At 43.7% G+C, this 23,863-nt stretch overlaps 1 protein-coding gene across 2 annotated transcripts; it reads right to left on the reverse strand.

The window, feature by feature from the left end:
* Positions 1–210: 210 nt before the first annotated feature.
* LOC142570564 (uncharacterized) lies at positions 211–20,382 on the reverse strand. 2 transcript variants are annotated; one of them, XM_075678938.1, is made up of 7 exons: positions 20,205–20,382; positions 18,289–18,487; positions 16,890–16,941; positions 15,433–15,530; positions 12,913–13,004; positions 2,568–2,799; positions 211–394 (listed from the first exon to the last, which is right to left on the reverse strand). In XM_075678938.1, the coding sequence occupies exons 1-7, from the start codon at positions 20,279–20,281 to the stop codon at positions 371–373; spliced, it is 774 nt and encodes a 257-aa protein (XP_075535053.1). In that variant the 5' UTR covers positions 20,282–20,382; the 3' UTR covers positions 211–370. The 2 variants fall into 2 exon arrangements, with proteins under 2 accessions (XP_075535053.1, XP_075535057.1); XM_075678942.1 differs by lacking the exon at positions 20,205–20,382 and adding an exon at positions 19,788–20,161.
* Between the last annotated feature and the right edge of the window lie 3,481 nt (positions 20,383–23,863).

A 23,863-nucleotide genomic window follows, 5' to 3' on the forward strand; every position in this document is an offset into this window, starting at 1 on the left:
ATCTATGTATTTCTTACGCCTCGAATATGATCGATAAGGCAGCTATTCAGCGTAGAATTTTACATATTTTCTGGAATAACTCTGAGTGCTTAGACTAGTTGCGCGGCTGAAAAACAGGATGATTGGAGCTACCTTCGCTTTCATTAATGACAATGACACCTTGTGTACACAAGCTGCAATGTCTATAAGGAGACATGTTAATGATTTGCCGGTGCTTGAAATATTCGACTTTTTTATTCGCCCCAAATTTGGGTGATGAACTGCGACAACGTCGTAACCAACTTCGTAACGTCGTATATGCATGCGTCTTGTGAATTCTAAGATTGCAAATTAGTGGCATCTGACTTCTCCGAAGTGCGTATGTCGTACTTTACGAGGTATATGTGCTCCACTCCTGAAAAAAAAAGAAGAGAGAAAGCAAATAGAAACAGGAACAAGCACTTGTCAAGTGCAACGTCTGTCATCCAAAGTACTGCATATGTTGACCAGTATCCATATATCTATATCCATCAGTATCTATAAAAAATGGTGCGCAAGCTGTCTTTATGGTATAGAAAACAACGTTGCAAACCTTTGAAGCGATAGCTGTTAGAGCTATTTACAGCTCGATTCTTGGTGTCGTCAGCGTGACATGAAACTATCAATCCCATCACAGGGCCACAGGGCGCGCAAGAAACGCGACGAGGCGCCGAAGTATTGACACTGCATTTGCAGTCTTCTCACAAAATATTTCTCGCGATAACATATTTCTCACAGAAGCAAGCACCGCGTGAACTTTCTCACATGGTGCGAAATTATGCGTGATAAGAGGAAAAAAAAACTAATTCCTTCAATGTGAAGAAACGACAGAGCCTGCAAGCACACATACACGCACGTACATGTAAGAGTTGCAGCGTAAACTTGAAGCAGTGACCAAAGCCGAAACCGAACGAAGCCTATTTATAACATGTTTACGACGCAGCGTAACTTAGCGTCGGGTGTCTATTCCAGGCTGCGGGGGAACGGCGCTGTAATCAGGCTCATAATGCGTACCGTGGGCTGTCCTCTTTAGCAAGGAACCACATGATGCACATTGCGGCCGGCATTACTACAGGGACATAGCGAGGAACGAAATGGACGCGTCGATGACGGCCAACGCCAGGCCGAAAATAGGCTTTTTGCTTTCAATTCCACAGGCGCAAGTAGACCCCCCGCCCCCCCCCCCTCGCCCCCCCAAAAAAAATCTTAAAATAAAAGATGAAATGGAAGCAGATTGCTTGTAGTGGAACGTCAGTATATCTCAGATAAACCCGTGTTTGCATGCAACCATGCTGAGCTTGAGCGACACTGACGGAGAATGCGGACTGACAGACAAAGCAGATGGATAGTCGGAATATGCTCTGAGAAGATCACCTTCATTATAGATCTCTAAAGTTGGTTTAAACTACATTGCTCTGATTACCACGTGCATGCATTTTCCACCTGTTTGTGGGTGTGCATCGGCTTTGCGTGTATCCAGGACGCATTTCGTGCGATGAGATTCGCACTGGTGCCATTTGAATTCACAACACAGAGCGGTGCTTTACTTTACGATCTCCGTTCTTCTGCAGTCGTGTTTTTACTTGCTAGGAATAGGGCCCTCTGAAGCCCTATTTAATGAAGACTTATGGTGGCATTCCAGGAAACATTTAGCCGCTTTGTTGCGCTTACAAAACCGTATTATGAGTCTACGTGTCAGGAAAAAAATTCCATGTTACTCTGCGAAAGCTATCAAGGAATATTTTCATGGTAGTTATCGGCCCTTCTAATTTAGGGTGCTCCGACATCACCAGCGCAGGGTTTGTGTTCCTCGCGGCGCCTGCGTGTAGAAAATACTCTTGCTAACTAGCACATAGTAGCAAAGCCAAAATCGACGTATCTTTCCTGAAGGAGGCATATTATGAACATATTGCAATCTCTTGCAAAGTTTAACTAAAGGCGTACACCTCATAAACCGACTATCACTTGGTAAATGGCGAAGCGTCATTTAGGAGCCGCTGCAAGCTTCAGTTAGCGTTGCTGAGACATTGTATGCGTCACGATTGACACATATATCTTCCCGGAATGGCAAAGAAATGCCACTGAGCGGCTAGTGCAATTATGCGTGCTGTTCCCCCATATACACCGACGCTCCTCTCAATCTAACCTTTATTTGTGCATGCAGCGTGCTTTATTTTTTTGGCGTATCTGTAGATATTGTCGCAATATGAACAGGAATCTCGCGTGGCTACACAAAATCATTTGTAAAGCGTTTCAGGAAACTTCTGGTATTCTGCCGAAACTTGGTACCATAAAAAATGAAGCAAGGACATTGCGTCCCGGCACATGGTAGTTACTGAATAGCTTACTATCATGAATCCTTTTTACTCAAAACATTTCAAATTGATGTAATAAATCAGCTGTCATTAGTGCTGTTACGAGGACGAGTACACGGCAAACAGACAACGGCAAGGCGTCAAATGTTACCAATAGGCGAAAAGGTATGTTGTAAAATTCACATATTAAAAAAAAAACTACTACGTAATGAATAATGAGTGCGCTGTACTTACAACGTAAACGTTTAACAAGCGAAAGCTGTCGCTGAACTCGGGTTTTATCTCGCCACTCTTGTAAGGCTCCTCGCTCGGTATGAATCTCACTGCACTCTCGTTGGAAAAGTCACTCATCAAAATGAAAGACTGTTCCGTTCTTTTGACAATGAAACCGATAGTTTTGCCCTCATACCAGGCGCTAGACTTGTAGGAGAGCTTCATCGCCGGTGGACCAAACTTCGCTTCGATCCTGAAAAAAGGAAGAGTAGGCTTACAGATGCATACGGGGATGGATAAATTACTTATATCAAAGCTGGAGCTCCATTTTTTTTCTTGCTCGGCCCTTAATAATATAAACACTATTTGGAGGGCTAAAAATGTTTCGTTGAGTATTTGTTCTCTATCTTTTGTTGAAGTAGGCTTGAAGCCGTTGCCTGTAAACGGTGGCAATATCGAATACATTTACGAAGTAGCTTCATTTTTTAATATAAATCTGCTTTTGTTCAATTTTTTTTTTTTACGTTTTAGAGACAGGGGCTATAGCCTGGGAGGCATACTGCGAACTCCATTTTAGACGGAAGTGGTAACACAGCTCGTGCTGTCTCTCAAGGCGGGAACCGGGGAGCTTTGTGGTCTTTTCGGAGGCAGTTTCCAGCCTTTTTATTAATTTCTTTACTTGATGTTCAGGCAAGCCATTTGTCAAACTCGAAGAGTAAACGCTGTAAAAGTTACCTGCAGGCGCACTTCTAGCTATCTCTGGAAATTGGTCGCAGGTGTTTAGTTCAGAGTTTAAGGCAAGCGCCGCTAACTTTTTCTGAAAACGCAACACCAGCCCAGTAAAACGCCGCACATGCGAAACAAGAAAAGGGTGCAGCCACCACTATTCCTTTTATGGAGGCGCACGCGTCGAGCTTCACACACCGATACAGTGTTACAGAATCGCGCTTTCTAAGCGGTAATGATGAATATAATAAAAAAATGTTTCATTTAGGCTAGTGCTGGCCGACATATGCTGAGTGTGTAGAGAGCAAAGTTAAAAGCACCTTAGCGTTGTTTTTTGAACCATGCCTTCAGGACCCAGCTCCAATGATACCTCCGATAGTTTGACGGATTTAGCGGCTAATTATCCTCCCTCCACAAACTGAGCAGGTTATTGATCGTATTTTCACCTTTGAGAAGCGTATATTTTTGGTTTAGAATTGCGATCAGTGTTATGGCGAACGCTGTGGGGCCGCATCACTGGTTTAGTTTGGTGGGCATATGGATGTCGTAAACGCTGCTCCGTGAACCTGCTACCGAAATATGAACCAGAGGCCGTGACTCAGTGAATGAGCTTCTATGACCTCCGGGAAAATGGTATGTCAAGGTAATTTTGTCTGCTCGGATAACTAACGCTAGTTGCGAAGTCTGGAACAACCGCCGGCAGGCGTGGAACTTTAGTAGCGGGCCTGTCCACTTGCTAATAAGTCCCAGACTTTAATAAAATATTTTCCTCTAGCAAAACATTTTATTAATACCTACTCGTTGCACTTCGATACACCTCATGCGACTATGGGCCTTCCTGTCAGGCGAACGTCTCGCACGGATGGCACCAGGTTCCGTATTAGACTGGATTGACTGTTTCCCTGGCTAATTTATTCCGTTTCGAGTGCCAAGCTAACGTCACACAAGGAGTGGCGTTGTGTTCATGGCCTTTCAGTGCAGCGACGTCTCCCCTATCACCGGTACTAGCATAACGCTTCCATAAAAATTGTACAACAGACAATGGCGAACAGACAACAGACAGTTTTAGTTGGGCGTCCGCAACCACCCACGTACGCAGCGGTCGAGGCGGCGCGTGCGTAGCGATGCGCGCTCCCACGGTGCGGCAGTAGTTGGCCGGACGCGAAAGTTGAGAAGGGTATCGCTGACTTGCACGCGTAGGAACCAGTAGCGTGCTACTCAGCGCCGCCATATGCCAGCTTCTGAAACTGTGTAGCCAATATCGGCCGCCACGAAGTCAAACCACAAGCCGGAGTCATATCTTCGGCAAGAGCGATATCAAAAAATCCGCTCTCGTGGACATGCGAGAACACGCGAGAACGTCCCGCAAAGCCCGCTGAGCCCGCAGCGCGCGCTACGCAGCTTTTGAAGAGCTGCGGGCGCACGCAAGATGCCGTGCGTGCTCCTGCGTACTGCGCATGCGCACTGACGCCTCCGCGGGTTCGCTGCGTACGCAGAGCTGCTGCGGACGTCCAACTAAAACTGTCTAATATTGAGAAGCGCATATCAGTGCCATTAATTTTGTACTTATGCAATTTAATATTTTAGGACGTCAACCTTTTAGGCTGCCCTGTCCTTGAATTCAAATTCATACTCGCTGTTACCTTTTACTTCTTCCACTAATATTGAAGAAAATTGTTCTGTTTTCCTATTCCAACAACCAGACACTACCTTTCTACCCTCCGGTATGTGGCTGATAAGGCGTTAAATAGATATTTGGTTAGCCTATTTCACCACTTCATTAATTTTTGCATGTTCAGCAATATCGATGCTGTCCCTTCCGCAATCTGTTGAGCTTCACCGGAATGCACCAGCGTAACTCAACGGGAAACATTTTCAAAAATTGTATTTCAAAACATTGGTCGAGTTTCAACAAGCAACGTCGAGATGGTACTTCCTTCTAATAACATCTGCATTTATGACACTTAGTGCTAACTTCTCTGCAGCTTTATAGCAGTAAAACACTATTTTTTTCCACTACTCGTCGTATTAAGTGTTGTTGAAGCTCGTCGAAAATATCGCATCGCGTATAAATCAAGGGAGTTTTTACGCATGTGATATCCTCTGAGGTGGACTTCTCCGCCATAAGGTGGCCTCGCGGCCTGCAGGGTGATCTAACTGAGCTATCTCGTTTGCTCGGTTGCCACAGTCAGGATTTAAAATCCTCAGGCTCTTTCTTTTTTTGTTTTGAAAGTGGTAAGCTCGAATTCACCGCCAGTACACTACAACTCCCTCCAGGCTTGGAGGGGCGCCTGACACCGTAAAAAAATGCCAAGGGCCAGTGGGGCTACACTAAACCAGGTACCACCAAATTACGAAGGCCACTAAGCTTCAACAAAAAATCTATGGACACTTTGCTAAGCTAAACTGCGATAGGCGAAAGCCTGTCTATGACTGCCTCTGTTGCTGTTGTCTGAACTGTTCCGCGAACGGACGCCGCCGTGGACGCGAGCATGGGATGCAAGCGCAGTGCGCGCGCTCTTCAGAGACATCCGACTGACTCGGCTATATATTTCTTTATTTCTTTTTGTTTTTTTTGTTTTTGTTTATTTCTTTATTTTTTGTACTTTATTTCTTTTTTACATTTTTTTGCTCATGCGCCCCCGATGGGGTCCAAACCCATTGCGCTCTTCGGAGACATCCGACTGACTTGGTTGATTGATCACCGCTTACTCATGGTCCACTAAAGGCTTACAACTTAAAAAAAAACACTCCCTCACCAGAACAGGAATTGGCCTCCCTGGTGCAGTATTCGGCCACTACCTCCATGATGACTCATTCAATCAACCAATGGCCCTCAGTTCACAGCAGCTACGGAGCACCTGACCAAGGCGGCGGTCAGACCTCAAACGCAGCAGAGGGTGTTCAGAATCTCTGGACCCGGACAGGTCGCCACTGGAAACTGACCGTGGCAAGGTATAACATCCGAATTCTCTCCAGTGGAACTCGCTTAGCAGGACTCTTTGAGGAACTCTCAGGCATTGTTTGGGATATCATTGGCTAGAAGAACTTGGCAGGTTAGAAGAACTGGTGAGGCTTATAAAGCGCTGACTAACGACCGTGCCCTCTGCTATAGAGGACTCCCAAGTAAGAAGCAATACGGGGTAGGATTCCTAATCTATAAGGACGTAGCGGGCAACATTGACGAATTCTACGGTGTTAATGAGAGGGTAGCGGTAGCCGTACGAAAAATAAATAAGAGGTATATAATAAAGGTATTACAAGCCTATGCTCCAACCTACAGTGACGATGATGATGAATCAGAACCGCTTTATGAAGATGTTGAATTAGCGATGAGAAAAGTGCAAACTCAGTATAGTGTAGTCATGGGCGATTTCAATGCAAAAGTGAGGAAAAGGCAAGCTGGTGAACAAAAAATTGGTAACTACGGAATTGATTCTAGGAACACTAGACGAGAAATGTTGGTAGCATTCGCGGAAAGGAATAAGCTGCGAATAATGAACACCTTCAGGAACCGTAGCAACAGAATGTGGACCTGGAAAATCCCTAATGGTGAAACAAGAAATGAAATAGATTTCATACTTACTGCCGATCCCAGCATAGTGCAGGATGTAGAAAGGTTAGGCAGGGTAAAATGCAGTGATAATGGGTAAGTGAGGTGTAGGATGTACCTCAATATAAAGAAAGAGTAGAATTGGTCAACAAGAAACAGGCCAACCTAGGTACAGGAAGGGTAAAATCAGACCAATTTAAGCTGGTGCTTGCAAAAAAATATTCAGCCTTAGAACAGAGGTATAAAGATGACATAGAGGTAACGAACGAAACCGTAACTAGACTGGCTTCAGAAGTAGCAGTCGAAGTAGGATGTAAGGCACCAAGGCAACCAGTATGTAAGTTCTCCCAAGTAACGAAAGACCTTATGAAGAAACGACAAAGGTTGAAAGTGTTCAACTCAAGAGATCAGATAGAATTCGCGGAACTGTCAAAACTGATCAACAAGGAGATAGTAAGGGATATTCGAAATTATAAGGTAAGAAAGACTGAGGAAGCAGTAAAAAATGGACGCAGCATGAAATGAGTGAGAAGAAAACGTGGCAGAGGACAAGCCAAGATGTGTGCACTGAAATATAAGCTGGGTAATATCATCAGCAATTTCGAAGATGTAGTAAAAGCAGTGGAAGAATTCTATACTGACCTGTTCAGTACCCAGAGCAGCCACGATACCTCCGTTCGAAGTAGTAATGAACAGGTTACGGAGGCTCCTTCTGTAACTATCGATAAAGTCAGAATGGCCTTGCAAGACACGAAACGGGGAAAAGTGACAGGAGAAGATGGAATAACGATCGATTCAATCAAAGATGGAGGAGACATCATGCTTGAAAAGCTTGCGACCCTTTATACGAAATGTCTCACGACTTCACGGGTCCTAGAGAACTGGAAGAATGCCAACATCATACAAATCCGAAAAAAGGGAGACGTTAAAAAACTGAAAAATTATCGACCCATTACCTTACTTCCAGTATTGTATAAAACATTCACCAAGAAAATTTACAACAGAATAAGGACAACACTTTAGACAACCAAGGGAACAGGCTGGCTTCAGGAAGGCATACTCACCAATGGATCACACCCATGTCATTCATCAGGTAATCGAGAAATCTGCAGAGTACAATCAGTCGCCCTGTATGACTTTCATAGATTACGAAAATGCATTTGATTCAGTAGAGATACCAGCAGTCATATAGGCATTACGTAATCAAGGAATACAGGAGGCTTGCCTAAATATCTCAGAAAATGTCTACAAAGATTCCACAGCTACCTTGATTCTCCACAGTCAAAGTAGAAAGATACCTATAAAGAAAGGGGTCAGGCAAGGAGACACTATCTCTCCAATGTTATTCACTGCATGCTTGGAAGAAGTATTCAAGCTATTAAACGGGGAAGGCTTAGGAGTGAGGATCAAGGGCGAATATCTCAGCAACCTTCGGTTTGCAGATGATATTGTCCTGCTCAGGAATACTGGGGACGAGTTACAATACATGATTGAGGACCTTAACAGGGAGAGTGTAACAGCCGATTTGAAGATTAATATGCAGAAGACAAAGATAATGCTCATTCACTATCTCAGTCAATCACTAAATCACAGCTTAATCACTAAACTCAGTCACTACGATATTAGGGGCATCAGTCTTGCTTGAATACTGTCTTACATAAAGTACCGTAAACAAATGGTGTGTTTAAATGAAACCTCATCAGCTGTTGAGCCAATCTTGTCTGGTGTACCCCAGTGAAGCATTTTAGTGCCTTTGTTGTTTTTAGCGTACATAAATGACATTTTTCACACCCCCTTTCCGGTTCATCTCGTAGCTTACGCTGATGATATTACAATGCTCGCCACAGGAAACACACTAGCTGAATTATCTCTCCGTTTCAACCAATTTTTGGAATATTTGCATTACTAGTGCAATAAAAATTGCCTTAAGGTTAATACGAATAAAACAAAGGCTGTGATATATAGGACAAAAAATAAAGTAGTAAGTGTTGATATCGAACTATTATTAGGTAATGACAAGATTGATATTGTACCCAGTGTAATATCTCTTGGCGTTGTATTCACTAAGACGCTCAATCGGGACCTACAAATTGAAAATATTCGGGCTAAAATAAACAGGTTAAATGGCGTGTTATGCAAACATAGGTTAACCCTTCCCACACAGGTTAAACTTCTCATCTAAAATTTATATATAGCGCCAGTGATTACGTATTGCAACACAGTTTGGGGCACGACGACACAGCACAATAAACAACGCCTTCTTATTGTACAAACGCGTGCGATAAGACTGATAGCTAAAGTGCCGTGGAATGCTCACACCAGACAATATTTCAAGCAGTTCAATATTTTAAGAATAACTACCTTGTATGTGTTCAAACTGCTTTGCATTTACAACACTGCTGTAGCAACGAACAATAGCCTTATGCTAACAATGTTTCAGCTAGTACGTCATGAACCTACATATGATGTACGTCATTCTATATCGTGGACCCTACCGTTAGGTCGCACCAAATACCGCACACAATCTTTATCGTACAATCTGCCGAGGTACTTAGATATTCTAGAAGATAATCGTTTTTCTGTTACGTTGTTTTCTACACAAACTTTCATGGAATTGATAAATCTTCGCGAGCCTTGGAACGAATAGCTCACCTGTGCAACTGTTTGACAATGCATTGTAAGGTACTTGAATGAATTCTATTTATCTGTATTTTTGTCTACGTTTTCGTTAGAATTGTGTAATGGGAATTGGCACGAAGTTGTGTAATTGCGTTACTTGTGTAAAATCACAATTATGCAATAGATTACGTGCAAAATTACAATTATGCAATAGACTTCGGGTATTGAGAATGTTTTTCACAGATTTTGAATTCTGTTGTTTTGTATACTTTGCAAACTATCGCATTGCCTTTGTTTTTCACCACACTGCTGCTCTGTGGGGTGTAGGAGGTCCTCAAGCTGCATTTCGCAGCTTTTTCCCTTCCGTTCTCTCTCATTCTGTACTTTGTTTTGAGAGAAATAAATCTATCTATCTAATAACCTGGCAAGGGAACAAGAGTTCAAGATTGCCAGTCAGCTTCTAGAGTCTGTGAAGGAGTACGCTTACCAAGGTCGATTAATCACAGGGTACCCTGATCATGAGAAGGAAATTTACAGAAGAATAAAAATGCGTTGGAGTGCATACGGCAGTCATTGTCAGATCCTGGCTGGAAGCTTACCACTATCACTGAAAAGAAAGCTGTACAATCTATACATTCTACCGGTGCTAACATATGGAGCCGAAACTTGGAGGCTGACAAAGAAGCTCGAGAACAAAGACCGCGCGAAGAGCGATGGAACGAAGAATGATAGGCGTAACGATAAGAGACAGGAAGAGAGCGGTGTGGATCAGAGAGCAAATGGGGATAGCCAATATTCTAATTGACATTAAGAAAAAACAATGGGGCTGGGCAGGCCATGTAATGCGTAGGTTTGGTAACTGGTGAATCATTAGGGTTATAGAATGGGTGCCAAGAGAAGGGAAGCACAGGCGAGGACGACAGAAGACTAGCGGGGTGATGAGAGTAGGAAGTTAGCAGGCGCAAGTAGGGAACGGTTGGCGCAAGAGAGAGGTTATTGGAGAGCACAGAGACAGGTCTTCGTACTGCAGTGTACATAAAATTTGCTGCTGCTGCTGCTGCTGCTGCTGCTGATGATGATGATATGATGATGAAACAGCAGGGTAGTTAGCACTAAGTGCCATAAATGTGTATGTCAGGAAATGCACTCTCCACGGTGTTGACGAAAACGTGTTGAAATTAGGTTGATCTTTCGAAATATAATTTTTGAAAGTGCTGCCCGTTGAGTTACGTTAGTGTGTTGCGGCGAAGTTTAACAGATAGCCAAAGGGGCAGTGTTCAAAATTTCTCGGTATGGTTTGACTCGATACAGTAACTGTTCTTCAATAAATCTACACAATTTTGCAGAGGGATCTCCCAAAAATCATAATGAACCCAGTGAATGGCCAAGTGATTCGCTTTCATTTCTGACGACTACTGTCTGGTTTTGTTGGTATGTACCATGCACGGAAATTCACACGAACGGTTATTAGAAATTTTTGTTAGGAGAAGTCCTTTAACAAAGGCCTTTCTAATACCCTCCGTTTTAACTGTTGTTAGTGCAGTTCAAAGCAGCAGGATGTCACAAAATACTTGCGCTAATGGCAGGTGGCCATTTTCCAGTTTTTCGCACGCTAGCTATACCTTGTCGGCTACGTGGATGGTAGCAAATATGCCGCTGTAACGTTAAGTGGTAGCTTTATGCGCAACCTTTCTGTCGTTTCTCTCGAGAACACTCGTCCTGCAGCATTGTGCCTATGCTCTGCCACATTAACTACGCACACTGAAGCACACTGAAGTGGAGGTGGTTTAATATAATCATGAATAATATCTGTGCGCATGTATGAGAGAGGAGTACTAGTGAATTTTATGTTGCCAATCCTTTTGGACCCTATCGTTTCACTTGCATTGGGCCCAGGGGACTAGCGGTGGGCAGTTGACGCGCCCCTCCTGGTTCTCGTTCCAGGCTGCCTGATGGAAATCCCATCATTCACTGTACTGTGCAGATTTGGTAAGATGGAGAATATGCTAAACGGAATTTTATTGCTGATAACATTTCGACCTTGAAAAAAAAAACGCGAGATTCTGCGTTACTTTTAATGCACTCATGAAGCAGCGCAGTCGCTATCTCTAAAAGAATTAGGGACTCCTCTCTTCATGCTAGTATTACGGTACATTTTAGAGCATTAATTATCAAGAACGCCACATTTCGCGCCCATCCACTATTGCACTCGTTTATTTTGTGACGTCACGCTTCTCTACATTGAACTAATTTTAATATATTGTGAAATTGAAACAGATTGAAACAGCGTTGGAAGTGAAGAGCGTTTTTAAGCTATTAAAGTGAGTTTGAATTCTGCAAACTGGTTCCGATAACTTATTTAGTACAAATAATCTTAAAGTACACTCGAACAACCTCTGAAAATTCAAAATTGAATCGTGTGCTCGCGTACTCTTGCGGTCTCTCCTTCGCCCTGTGTGTGTGTGTGTGCGTGCGTTCCCTCTTCGTCCACCGTCGTTGTCGCGCCTTCACTTCAGATCCTTCTTCGCACGTCGTGAAGTCACCAGGGTAAAGTCAGTCGGTTGGTCTACATACTAGGGACATCTGTTTCGATTCGGCTTCCAGGGGCTGAATATTATAATGGTTCGGAAAACGAACCGTTCACTTCGCCGCTTTCGTCACTTGCTGATTGCTTGCTGATGAAGTATAAAATATAAATAAAATATTATACGGCAAGTTCTAAAGTATAAACGTGTAGTGCCGGGCGCTTACGCAATGCAGAAGTAATTTATTAATGTTATTTTTTTAATTCTCAGGCGACAGGCGGTATCGCAAGCGTAAATGAGTTGGCTATGTCGTCTGCTACCAGGAGCTTGCACGACGCACGCAACAGGAATGCACTGCCAGCACTTCCTTAGTAGCGAGCACGACAAAACCGTGAACTGGTTTTTAGGGTCACCTTTACTAGCCGACTATATCCATTTTCCTTCTTTTTTCGCCCTTCGTCATCGGCTCGGACATGACTCGCTCGCCGCCGCGCTGCCGCTATCCCTGCGATCTTCCCCACGGCGCGTCGCGTGATAGAAGCAATGTAACTCGAAATACGTAAAGACGTAATGTTCGGTAGTGGCGTATTACGCGAGAAGTACCGCGTCATTTTAGAGAAGTACGCGGCGATATATGAGCCAAGAGCGCCCCACTACAGACACCCGAAGGGGAGAGTAACACCGCTGGCTTGTCTTCAAGGTCAAGATGGTATAGGCGACGTCTAAGAAAAAAAAAAAGGCAAAAGCGACAAAAAAAAAAGACCCCAATCAAAATTTCTTGTATAGGCATTTACATGGTGGGGATAGGGGGGGGGAGGAAGGAGGGAGCCAGCGACAAAAATTCTTTTATGTGCCGCACGAAATAGCACTGATCTAACATTCTTTTTTTTTATTTCCTTCCATTGCCGGGAAGCTAACAAGACAACGGATATTTTGTGCTTACGCATCCGTCTCGTTGAAGCGGACGACTTCACCCTGAAACTTGATCACTGTGCCGACCACCAGTTTAGTTCCCGGAAACCAGAACGACGGTCCCTGCAGATAGTAAGGTGGGCGCCCCATAGATCTCAATACTCCTGCAATTTACTCTTTGGGAGCGGAGCACTTGACTGAGAGTAAATTGCGGTATCGGCAGCATTCCATAAATATGATGTCAGAAATGGTATCTGGGGTGCTTCTGAGTTACGGGAATTCACAGAAGTGCGAGAAAGCGCACCGTAACGGAATGCCTGACTGGGAAATGAAATTGTGATGCGCATTCTTCAACTTTGTGTGGTTAAATCACAGGTTCGCTAATGTGTATACATTGTACCACTAACTGCCGCGAAGCTCGATGAATGCCACGCATTTTTCGCTCGATGAATGTGCCTAGGTTCTTCTAAAGACATCGAAAGTGCAAGAACAACACTGAGTAAAGAAATACAAACGCAGTATACTGGAAAGTAGGCTGCTAGTGCAGGACCAGCTAAAGCATTGTTTTCTCTGTACAATATTCGGCCATTAGTAGATTACCTATCTAGCCGCCTAGTAAGGCTGGAAAACAAAGTGACCATGCATTCAGTTTCAGCGTAGCAGATGCCGCTTTTACAGGTATACCCCATAGTCCAGATGACGTTGCGTTTATTTCCGCGTATCACGCTTTGACGAAGCCTGTGTCTTCGAGATTGACCTCATGCTTTTGTGCAATAATTTTTCAGCGCGCTCATCTAAAGCAAAAGTGTGTCCTGTTTTCTGTTTCTTTCTTGTTTTTCTGTGTTTGACTTCTTTCTTTTTTTTCTGTGTTTGAGAGGAAACTTTAGCTCGGGCCGAACTTTGACGCGGCCGATTGAAATAAATGTAAAACGTAAAAACGTTATTCTGAGATGATCCCTGCACCGATTTTAATGAAATTTGCCGCATTTGAGAGTGAAAGTTAAATTCTAGTGACTGTTTGAAGCGGAATTTCGATTTAGGGCTTGAGTTTTCTTAAAAATATTTTTTTTAAATTTGAGAGTTCGAAAAAATTAGAAGCACGAAGTTTACAAATTAACAGCTCTGCATCAAGAAGAGATGTCGCAGTTTTGTGAACGGAATCCATTAGATCATTTAAAGCGGACAAATTCGATATGTCATTTTACATCTTACGTGAATTTGTTACGCTGTTTACAAGGTTCTGCAAAAGCTGTATTTCCATGTTAGTAAATTTTTTTGAGATTCATGTGCAACATATCAATTCTGACCGCTTTAGATGTACTATTAGATGCAGTTCACAGAATCGTATTATCATTTTCTGTTGCTAAGTTACGGAGGTGTAAACTTCATAGTTTCTTATTTTGAAAATTTTTGATTTTTACCACTTTTTAAAAAAGAAATGACGACCTAAATAAAATATTCGAAACCAAAAGTCGCTATATTTCAAGTTTTTCCTTTAAAAGCAAGAAACCTCGTCAAATTTGGTGCAGTAGTTGCCGAGAAAAACAAATTATTCTTTTACATGTATTTAGATTGGAGCACCCGAGCTAAAGCTTCCTCTTAACGTACTTGAACAGTGCGTGTGTTGCTCAGAATACCAGCAGAGCAGGAGAAAGAAAAAAAAGGCAAAAAGGCAGGGATGCCAACAAGAAAAGCGTCTGGTTGGCTGCAATACGCTGTAGGAAGGAAAAATGTGAATATCTCGCTTTTACGACGTGCCCCAATACGTTCGTACACGTTCTTAATGTGATTCCTCCTTTTCCTAAAAATGTTTTGCCGTGCCTACATTCATTTCTGATTTCTTACGTTCCATAAAACAGACAAACTAGCAGAAATTGTAACTGTACGCACAAGCAGCGATACTGTTCTACGCGGACTGGCCGTGAGAGTCACGTACGATGAATTTGTTTCGCGTCGGACAAGCGTGCTGTCCGCTGCCATGTCGACGAGGACATACGCTATATTACAAGCGATAGCCCAAACACGCGGATCGCAAACATGGTAGGAAACGAGAGCTCAACGTCATTAAGGCCGTTGCTAAATTGTTTCGATAATCGCCTAGCAAAAGGCAGAGGACATCCTGGAGAACAACTTACAAAGGACTACTACAGTGCGATGAAACGCCATAGGTACTGATCGTGCAAAATGGAGTTCAAATATGTTGATTTAGAGAATTCACTGTGCGCCAACACATGGAGCATTTTGTAGCAGTACACGTAGTGTGTAGCTTAGTGTTGGTACACTTATCACGAATGTCAACGAGAGGGACCTCTTCTGCAACAAAAAAAAAAAGAAAGAGAAAAAGAAAGAAAGAAAAGAAATTGATGTTAGAAAGCGCAACTCAGTGAGCCTCTACGAGCAACACTACCTATCACATAAATTTACATGGATCCTATAATGTAGTCGACGTGCCCCGACACGTTCTTGCACGTTCCTGCACTTTCTTTAGCACGCCCACATCGTTTCTCATTTTTATATACGTCGCGAAACCAAAATGTATAAATATTCTCACCAATCCCTTTGGAGGAAAGAATTTCTTGATTTCGTCGGTGTAGTGTAGTGACCATAAAACGTGCTTTGCAACAGTGAATTTCACCTTCCACTTCTTTCCTGCAGTGGCAAGTGACGAGAAAGAAACGTTAATAGCTGTTAAATGTCATGGTACCTGCGAGCTCAACGCCGGCCTAGGTACTTTCAATAATGTAAACTTACTTTGTCACTGATGTAAGGAGGCGAAATATCTAAGTTGCCACTGAAAGTGCATCTAACTTATACAGTGTTGAGCAACATGAAAGCAGCACTGTCTTTGGCCAAGGGTATTTTCATTGAAATTGAAAAAAAAAACTTAAACGGTTCGCAGGTAGGTTCTTGAAGTCGAGAATTGCTTATAATCTACCAGGAGGCGAACTGTGAAGGCGCTTATATAATCATTGCTTGAATATGTAAAGAAATGTCGCAGTTTCGCCCGAAAGGCGAAGCACCAATTGCGTTGGAAAATTAGTAGATTGCATTACGAAGTAAGAACTGTTGTTTTAGGGGCCGTATAAACTTGTAAACATTCGCTTACTAACTAAACTAACAATGATAGAACGCGTAAGTGCGACTGAACGACGTAGAAAAAAACAAAGACACAGAGACAGCTCTGCCTCTGTGTGAATGTTTCTTTCTACGTTCTCGTTCAGTCGCTCTTACACATTCTATCATGGATTCAACCAACTAGCTTGCCTACGTGTTGTAACTAAATTAACAAGCACGGTGTCACACGCGCACAAGTAATCATGAACACATTTCGCTCGATTAGCACGGAAACTCCTTGTCAAAATACTGGAGTGAGGAATCGCGGAAGCAGCTGCGAGTGATTTTACCTTGGTGGATCTCTCGATTCAACGCGAACGAAACGTCGGAAGCACAGCGCATACGAAGCTACCGGCACTACGCGCACACGGCAAACATCGCAGATCACTTTGAAGATGAGGCCCGCGCGGGCGCGCATTTTGGCCACGTCGCAGATCGCTTTCAAGATACGGCGCCTGCACCGCCGCGCCGTTGAGCAGCAGCCGCGGAGAAGAACAGAAAAGAACCTCCCTCGCCTCACACCCGTGACTCGCGCGCGACAGGAGAGGGCGCGCTTCTGGACCGCCTTCCTATCTTGCACGCGAGATTGAGCCGCGCTGGCCTGCTCACCCTCGCAAGCTTTCACTCGCAAATACAGCGTACGGCGCGCGACGACGATTTTCTCGCGCTTGGACTTTATACGGAACCTCACGGCGACGGCGACGACAGAAATGCGCCTGGAGTGTCCATATAATTGCTATCCCAATAATTGTATATTCCCTTTTAGAAGGAACCACCCTGTATATTATAGGCCGACTAGTATGCTTAATGGGGAGGAGAGGATGAGATAGGTGGTAGTGACATGAAGAGTAGTGGTAGAATAGATAGAATGAAAAAAGATAGCATCGTTCATACCTGAAATTGTGTCCATGTTGGCAGTATACTTTTCCTGGTCATTAAAGTAAAGCTGAAAAGGAAGACAACGGGACGAACAACGTCCGTTTCATTTTTGTAGCTGTAATCAACGTCTTGTAAAACTAACATTCCATCACTCCCTATCTCACGATGAATGTTGCCGTTAATGCAATTAGCATTAAATAAATGGCGCGGCACACCATATTGCCACTGCTGATGAACGAAATGGCAATCTCTATGCCAACCTCAATGTACAATGACACCATGACGCAGTATATCTTGTTGTAATTAATCACAGCACCCCCATTGAAACTCCATAGTATTCCTAGTATCCTGGCTGCAACTTCGTTGCAATGGCTCTCCATCAAGCGCCCGCGCTCGACGCATAGTTGTCTGTTATGGATGCAGCGCTATCGCTTTCATACATTTAACGCTACATACGCCTTGTGTCACCGCAGCACATACATTCTGAATGTTTGGTGAAGCAAGAATGCTCACATATACCAATATCACATACCCAGTGGCCGAAGTTGTCTGTTAGGCCAGACGGCAGCCAACAAGTTTTCTATTCGGGTGTATACCCAGGGACCCATGTTGTCTGCTCGGCAAGACTGCAGCCAGCAAATATCCAGCGTCTCAATCTTGTTACAACTTGGGTGATTGAGTGAAAGAGGTGCGATAGATAACGCAAAGTGTTTAACGTTACCAAAGAAGGAATTTTCTGGGAGTCTACGCTAAGAGTTGTACCCGGCGCAAAGCACCCCGCACTCCCTTTCCAAGTTTTAGGCTGTGCGACCAGACCGTGCAAGCCATCCCACTGCGGCATGGCAGGAAAACTTGCTTAGTCCGTATACTGCAACCAGCATAAACTGCCTATTTGGATTCATTTGATTTGATTGCTGCACAAGAAAAGGCAAGACAGCGCACAAAAGGTAAAAAAAAAAACAAGGATACCAGAAAAATTAAAACAGCAGAATTGTGAACGCTGCAGGATAGGTGAGGATGCCCAATTGCTGTTTCTAAACCCCCATAGAGGCCGTAATGATCAACTGGCGTCCTTTGGCATTGCACCATTTTGAGCACGAACACCGCGCGCTATCGCAGTGACACTTATGGCGTACATTGCACCATCCAATTCGCCGAGGAAATTGTAGGTATTTTTTCTGTACATAACAGAAAATGATCTGGTCCGTTTCCTGCCGGTTAAGAGCGCTATAGATCACGCCGTGCCTCCCCTCATAGTGTTTGCTTTCGGTGCCGTAGCAAAAAAGAAACTCTAAAAAAGTATGTAAAATCGGGTTTAGTGAATGTTCGTTATGGATAACAGTGGAAGATCCTGCTGTTCTCCATAGTTAAGCTGCTGTAAGTAAGGTGCCAAAAGTAGGGCGCGTGACCGTACCTTGAACGACTTGTCTTCATGCATCTGAACGGCGACGCTGTAATAGCTCCCTATGGGTGCGATGGCGAAGGTGTAGAAGCGCTTCTTGCCGCGCGGGCCTTCCGACGCCTTGTAGAACACGAAACCGTTGGTCACATCGAAGCCTACGTACCATTCGTCCTCGTGACCGTCTTCGTATATCAGGAGCTCAACCTGCTTCCTGCACATTAACAGTTAAATTAAAGTAGTTTCGCCATCTTCGATTGGTGATTTCAGAGCGACCCGGTGGCGCTGCAAAGTCGCGCGTAACAGCGTTTCAGCTGTTTTGCGAGTTTAGCTGAGCCATAACAGAGATGATCAGGATTCAATATCCAAGCTGGAGCCGGCTTAAATTTAGAAATAAACGGAATCGTTGCTTCTCAGGAGATTTCTAGCGCTTCAGGCTTTCTAGATTTATTTTATCCGACATTTCGCTATATGTACGAATTTATGTGCCTACGCTCAGTCGCTTTTTCGTTGCTCCGTCAAAAATTCGACTGTGTAGACACGTCGATCGTTAAATTAGTTTTTCTCTTGGGATCCATTGTATCACAAGCTGCGCGCAAGAGATTGAACGAAAAGAATGACACAGGCAACCGCATGATTTACACGTTCTCAGCTAGGCGATGTTTAGCATTCACCGTTTCATAATGTGAGATTGTGCCATATTATTACTCCATTTTCTTTTAGCGTCACTTTTAGACTGTTCCTTACATTCTGTCATTAGTTAGGGGCTCCAAAATTTGTTTTTAAATTGTCAGTGCGCAATAAGCACTTTTTATGGTAATGTACTGTGTCTTGGATTGTACGTGGACACCTGCCGTGATGTTTAGTAGAAAGACGAAGAGCTGTTGAAACATATGAAAACGGTCCACTGAACTGCGGGTCCAAGTGTACATGGCTGCGTTCAACATGACAAGTAATAATATGACTGCCTATACATCAAACAGAGCAGTTGAAGCTCAACAGGCATGGCTATTGAAAGAAATCCCGCGAAATACGAAAGAGTGCAGCGCGACTAGTAGTTCCTTAAGTTAAGAGCACGTCATACAAAGTGCAAATTCTCGGAGAAATTTGCCTCAGTACCTCACCAAAAAATTGGTAAATAAATCTATCCTAAAGTTTAGCCTTCGTCCTCCTTCCTGAATGATGGCATTGGCCAAACTTAGGTGTTCGTCGGGGAGAAGAGAAACTGTGAGGCTAAAATTCAATCGCACTTTACATTTCCAAAAACCGACATTCGTCCGGACGACTTTATGGTGGCAAACACAACTAGGGCATCTCGTGATAAACTCACTTTGAGCGTTAAGCCTGTACTCGGGCGCACAAACGTGTGCAAACTCTGTTTTTCTCAGAACAACAACTGATTCGACTTCCTTGCCACAAATTCTTCCATGATCAATTAGGCAAGTGAGGAAGTAAGCTTTGTTATAGCTTTTAAACGGAAGTTAGTAAGAGTCCTACAAAAAGCAGTAACGTACACTTGTCCTACATGGCCTGGTGTCCCGCCAGGGTCGCTCAACGGTAACGGGAAGCTGTCGCTGAGCATGAAGTCGCCGGTACAATTCCTGATTGTGCCGGATATGTTCTAATGCAGGTTGATCAAAAAGGCTCTCGTGTGATGATATTTCGGAAAATGGTAAAAAGAAATTACGTAGAAAGAGATAATCAGGAGCCACCAACTGCGCTATGGCGTTCCTCATGGCCAAACCGTAGTACTTGAATTAGTATGTAGGAATTCGAGACACCTCATTCAGATTGCTTGTTGTGCCATGACGTGACGCACCGACGTGGCGACAATTACTGCGTGATGCAAAAAATAATGTACATTACTGTGCGTGGTGACTGGGCCGAACAAAGCAACAACGAGGCGATGAAAGCAAGCCACCGAACCTTACCGCATAGTCAAATCTCGTGTCGAACGCTGGCGGCCAATACTTCCATGAGCCATTGTGTCCCGAAGTAGCTTACACATGTACTTCCGGGCTACATTTTGAGACAGTGGTTGAAAGCTGCGTTTTTCTTCATATTAATGGATAGATTAGGAGCACAGATTGTTGAGTAGCTAAACGCCAACTTTCCGACATATGTGCTTATTTATATTGAATTTTTCTTGACAACCAGATACTCCAAATCATAGCGGAATGTCAACTCAGTGCTCAATACTCGAACCAGACTCTACCATGCACAAGGCTTCGCTGTGATCCTCCTCCCTCACCATTTATAACTTACCAACGATGTACCTAGCAATTAAGCTTGATTGTACAGGAAATCTGCACTTTGCGATCTGTGCAGATAATGTTAAGCTATGAGCAGGATCGGGCTATTGCAAGAGCTTTAGTCCAATGTGCAACTAGGTTCGGACGGTATAAGAAATTTGCTCTGTAGTGTGCGAACCATCAACTGAAAAGTTCCTGTAAATGACTATCGCAAACAAGAAGTAGAGTAGTACGAGTCTAACAGCTCTGGAGAACAATGCCTGGGCCACGCCACCGACCTAAGAATAATGTGCATTGTTCCGGCACCTGATTCGAGATGACTTCATGGGTTCCTTTCATATGCCAGCAAAATGATGGGACACACGAGCAGAATGCACTAGCAATTTGGATGAAATGGAGAATAATAGCTCAGGGCTTTTGTGCGGAGCTCTACGCTGCGCCGATCAAAACACTTAAATGCTAAGAACCGTCACTGAGAGTTCTGAAAATGAGAGTAGTCATTACCCTCCCGGCAGTCATACCCTTTAAATAACTACAGGAACAAGCTCAGATGAACACAATAAAGGTAATCTCATGCAATATACGAAGGGGTCTGCTGAGGTATGACTGCGTTATCAGTATGGTGGCTGGTAGAATGCACTAAAGGACATACAGTGCCTACTTTTAAAAGCAGGCCTGCAATAACACCTGTATGGTGCTGCGACCTGCTCGCAGCGTTAAATATACTGCAAAAAAAAAAAGAAAGAGAGAGAGAGAGAGTGAGAGAGAGAGAGATAGAGAGAGAGAGAGAGAGAGAGAGATAGAGAGAGATAGATGAAGAACGAGAGAAGGCAGGGATGGCAACCACAAAAGTGTCTGGTTCGCCACCCTACATTGGGGGAAGGGAGAAGGGGAGTAGAAATGAGGGAGAGAGACAGAGGCTGTGAATGTGTCCACATATGTGGGTTGCACCACGCAATCAGAGTCAGTTGCACACATTAGTCGTTTCCAAAAAGCACAAAAGTGCCTTCACTGTCTTGTGTGCCGATGATAGGTGGAGACGGTGTCCCAGTAGTGTTGGTGCGCTCAGTGGACGATCCTCGAGTTGCCTCAGTGCATGGGACATTCATTGTCTTGCAGTGGCGTAGCCACAAATTTCGTTCGGGGGGGGGGGGGGCTCAAGTTGCAACTCGGCCTCCTCCTTAGGAGGAAGCTTCAGCTCGGGTGCTGCGATCTAAATACATGTAGAAGAGGAATTCGTTTTTCTCGGCAACCGCTGCACCAAATTTGAAGAGCTCTGTTTCATTTAAAAGAAAAACTTAAATTCGATTGACTGCTAGGCCGCTATCTTATACGCGTTCGAAAAGCCGACGTTCGATTTCGCCTCACGCGATTGGGCTAGACTGGCCTAGGCCGCGATATCGGCGCAGCCTGGACAATCGCGCGAGGCGAAATCGAACGTCGGCTTTTCGAACGTGTACAAAATAGCGGCCCTAGTTTCAAATTTTTCATTTACGTTGTCAATTCTTTATTAAAAGTTAGCCAAATTTGCACATCTTCAGAAAACGAAACTATCAAGTTTAGAACTCTGTAACTCAACATTGAAAAATGATATCATAATTCTGTGACTTTCATCTAATAGTACATCCACAGCGGACAATATTGATATGTTACACATGAATCTAAAGAAAAATTAGTATTATAGAAATACGGCTTTTGCAGTACCCTTGTACACAACGTAACCAATTCACGCAGGGTACAAATTGACATACCAAATTTGTCCGCTTTGCTGTTTACAGATCCGCAATATATGTTCTTGATACAGAGCTATTAGATTGTAAACGTTGTGCTTCTATTTTTTTCGAACTTACGAATTTTTAGAAATATTTTAAACAATATTCAGGCCCCAAATCGAAATTACGCTTCCAACAGACACTAGAATTTAACTTTCTCTCTTAAATGCAACAAATTTCCTTCAAAGCGACCCAAGGGCTATCTCAGAAAAGCGTTTCTGCGTTTTACGTGTATTTGAATAGGCCGCGTTGGAGTTGGGCCCGAGCAAAACCTTCCTCTTAAACAATTTGTCGAGGGATCAAATACGTGAATAATAATTGCATAGCCACTGCAAAAGATGCTGCAAGCGAATTCTTTAACACTACGCACTATCAAAACAAGCAAGATATGTATTTTTTCATAAAAGAATATACTTGTATGTGCCAAAAATTTTGCCCAATATAACTGATATCAATGCTTCCACGTTTTTTGTCTATTTAATAAGTAAAGAAGGCATAACGCGAACTTTAGAACTATATCAGTTCGAAACTAGCAAAGCAGTGCATACCGTTCATATGAAAAATGTAAAGCCCATGAAATGAACAAGTTGAGGACAAATATGTTAATGTCATTCTTCGTCTTATATCTTTGTCATTCAAGAACTGCGTTCAAGAACGGCCAGTGAAAAATCTCAATGATGCTGTCATTTGTTCCAATGTATTACGCAGTAGCACGCAGTAGCAGCTGACACCGGTCGTGTATCGTGAGTAATTGCACCGAAATTATAGTCGCAACAGAGAGCACGTATAAAAAGCAGGAGTTCTGCAAAATATACGAGGGCGAGTCAAATGAAAGTGAGCCAATGCGAATGTATGACAAGCGGGGTACTTTATTTAAATGTAGTCTCCATGCGCATTTAGACGCTTGTCCCATTGACTAACGAGTCGCGTGATTCCCGTCTCATAAAACTCCTTGGCTTGCTGCTTCAAAAAGTCTATAACTGAGTCTTTCACGTCATCGTCCGACACGAATCTGGTTCCTTTGAGCTGTTTTTTCGGTTGCACCAAAATGTGGAAGTCGCAAGGCGACAGGTCTGAGCTGCATGGCGGATGTTACAGCGTTTCCCACTTGAACTTTGCCAGTTTTGTATTAACCCCATCAGCGAGGTGGGGATGGGCATTGTCGTGGAGCGAGATGACCCCATTCCTCAATTTTCCACTTGTTCTTGATTGCGACACGCAGCCGTTCCGGCGTTTCACAGTATCGGAAACAATTGATAGTCTCTCAAGATTTAGCAAATTCTATGTAATGGCCCCTGACGACTGAAAAAAAAAAGTCACCACCTTTGAAGACCTTTGCTTTCTTTGGGCGAGGTGAATTCGAATGTTTCCGCTGTAAGCTTTGCCGTCGTGTGTCAGGCTCGTAGTAGTGGCACCATGTTTCGTCCCCGATCACAAGTGCAGACAAGAAGTCGTCACCCTCATTGTGATACCGGATCAGATGAGTCAAGGCAGAGCCGAGCTTCTCCGTCTTCTGGCGGTGGTTCAAAATCTTGGGCATCCATTGCGCACACAAGAGCCGATAGC

The sequence above is a fragment of the Dermacentor variabilis genome, chromosome 1 (assembly GCF_050947875.1).
Source record: "Dermacentor variabilis isolate Ectoservices chromosome 1, ASM5094787v1, whole genome shotgun sequence".
NCBI classification, from domain to species: domain Eukaryota; kingdom Metazoa; phylum Arthropoda; class Arachnida; order Ixodida; family Ixodidae; genus Dermacentor; species Dermacentor variabilis.

Coding starts and splice junctions, on each gene's coding strand:
- LOC142570564 (XM_075678938.1), bottom strand. CDS start 20,281: ATGTGTAAGCTACTTCGGGACACAATGGCTCATGGAAGTATTGGCCGC. Junction 13,005..15,432: donor TCTTTCCTCCAAAGGGATTG/GTGAGAATATTT, acceptor TACTATCTGCAG/GGACCGTCGTTCTGGTTTCC. Junction 2,800..12,912: donor CGCTTCAACGAGACGGATGC/GTAAGCACAAAA, acceptor TCCTTTTTTCAG/GATCGAAGCGAAGTTTGGTC.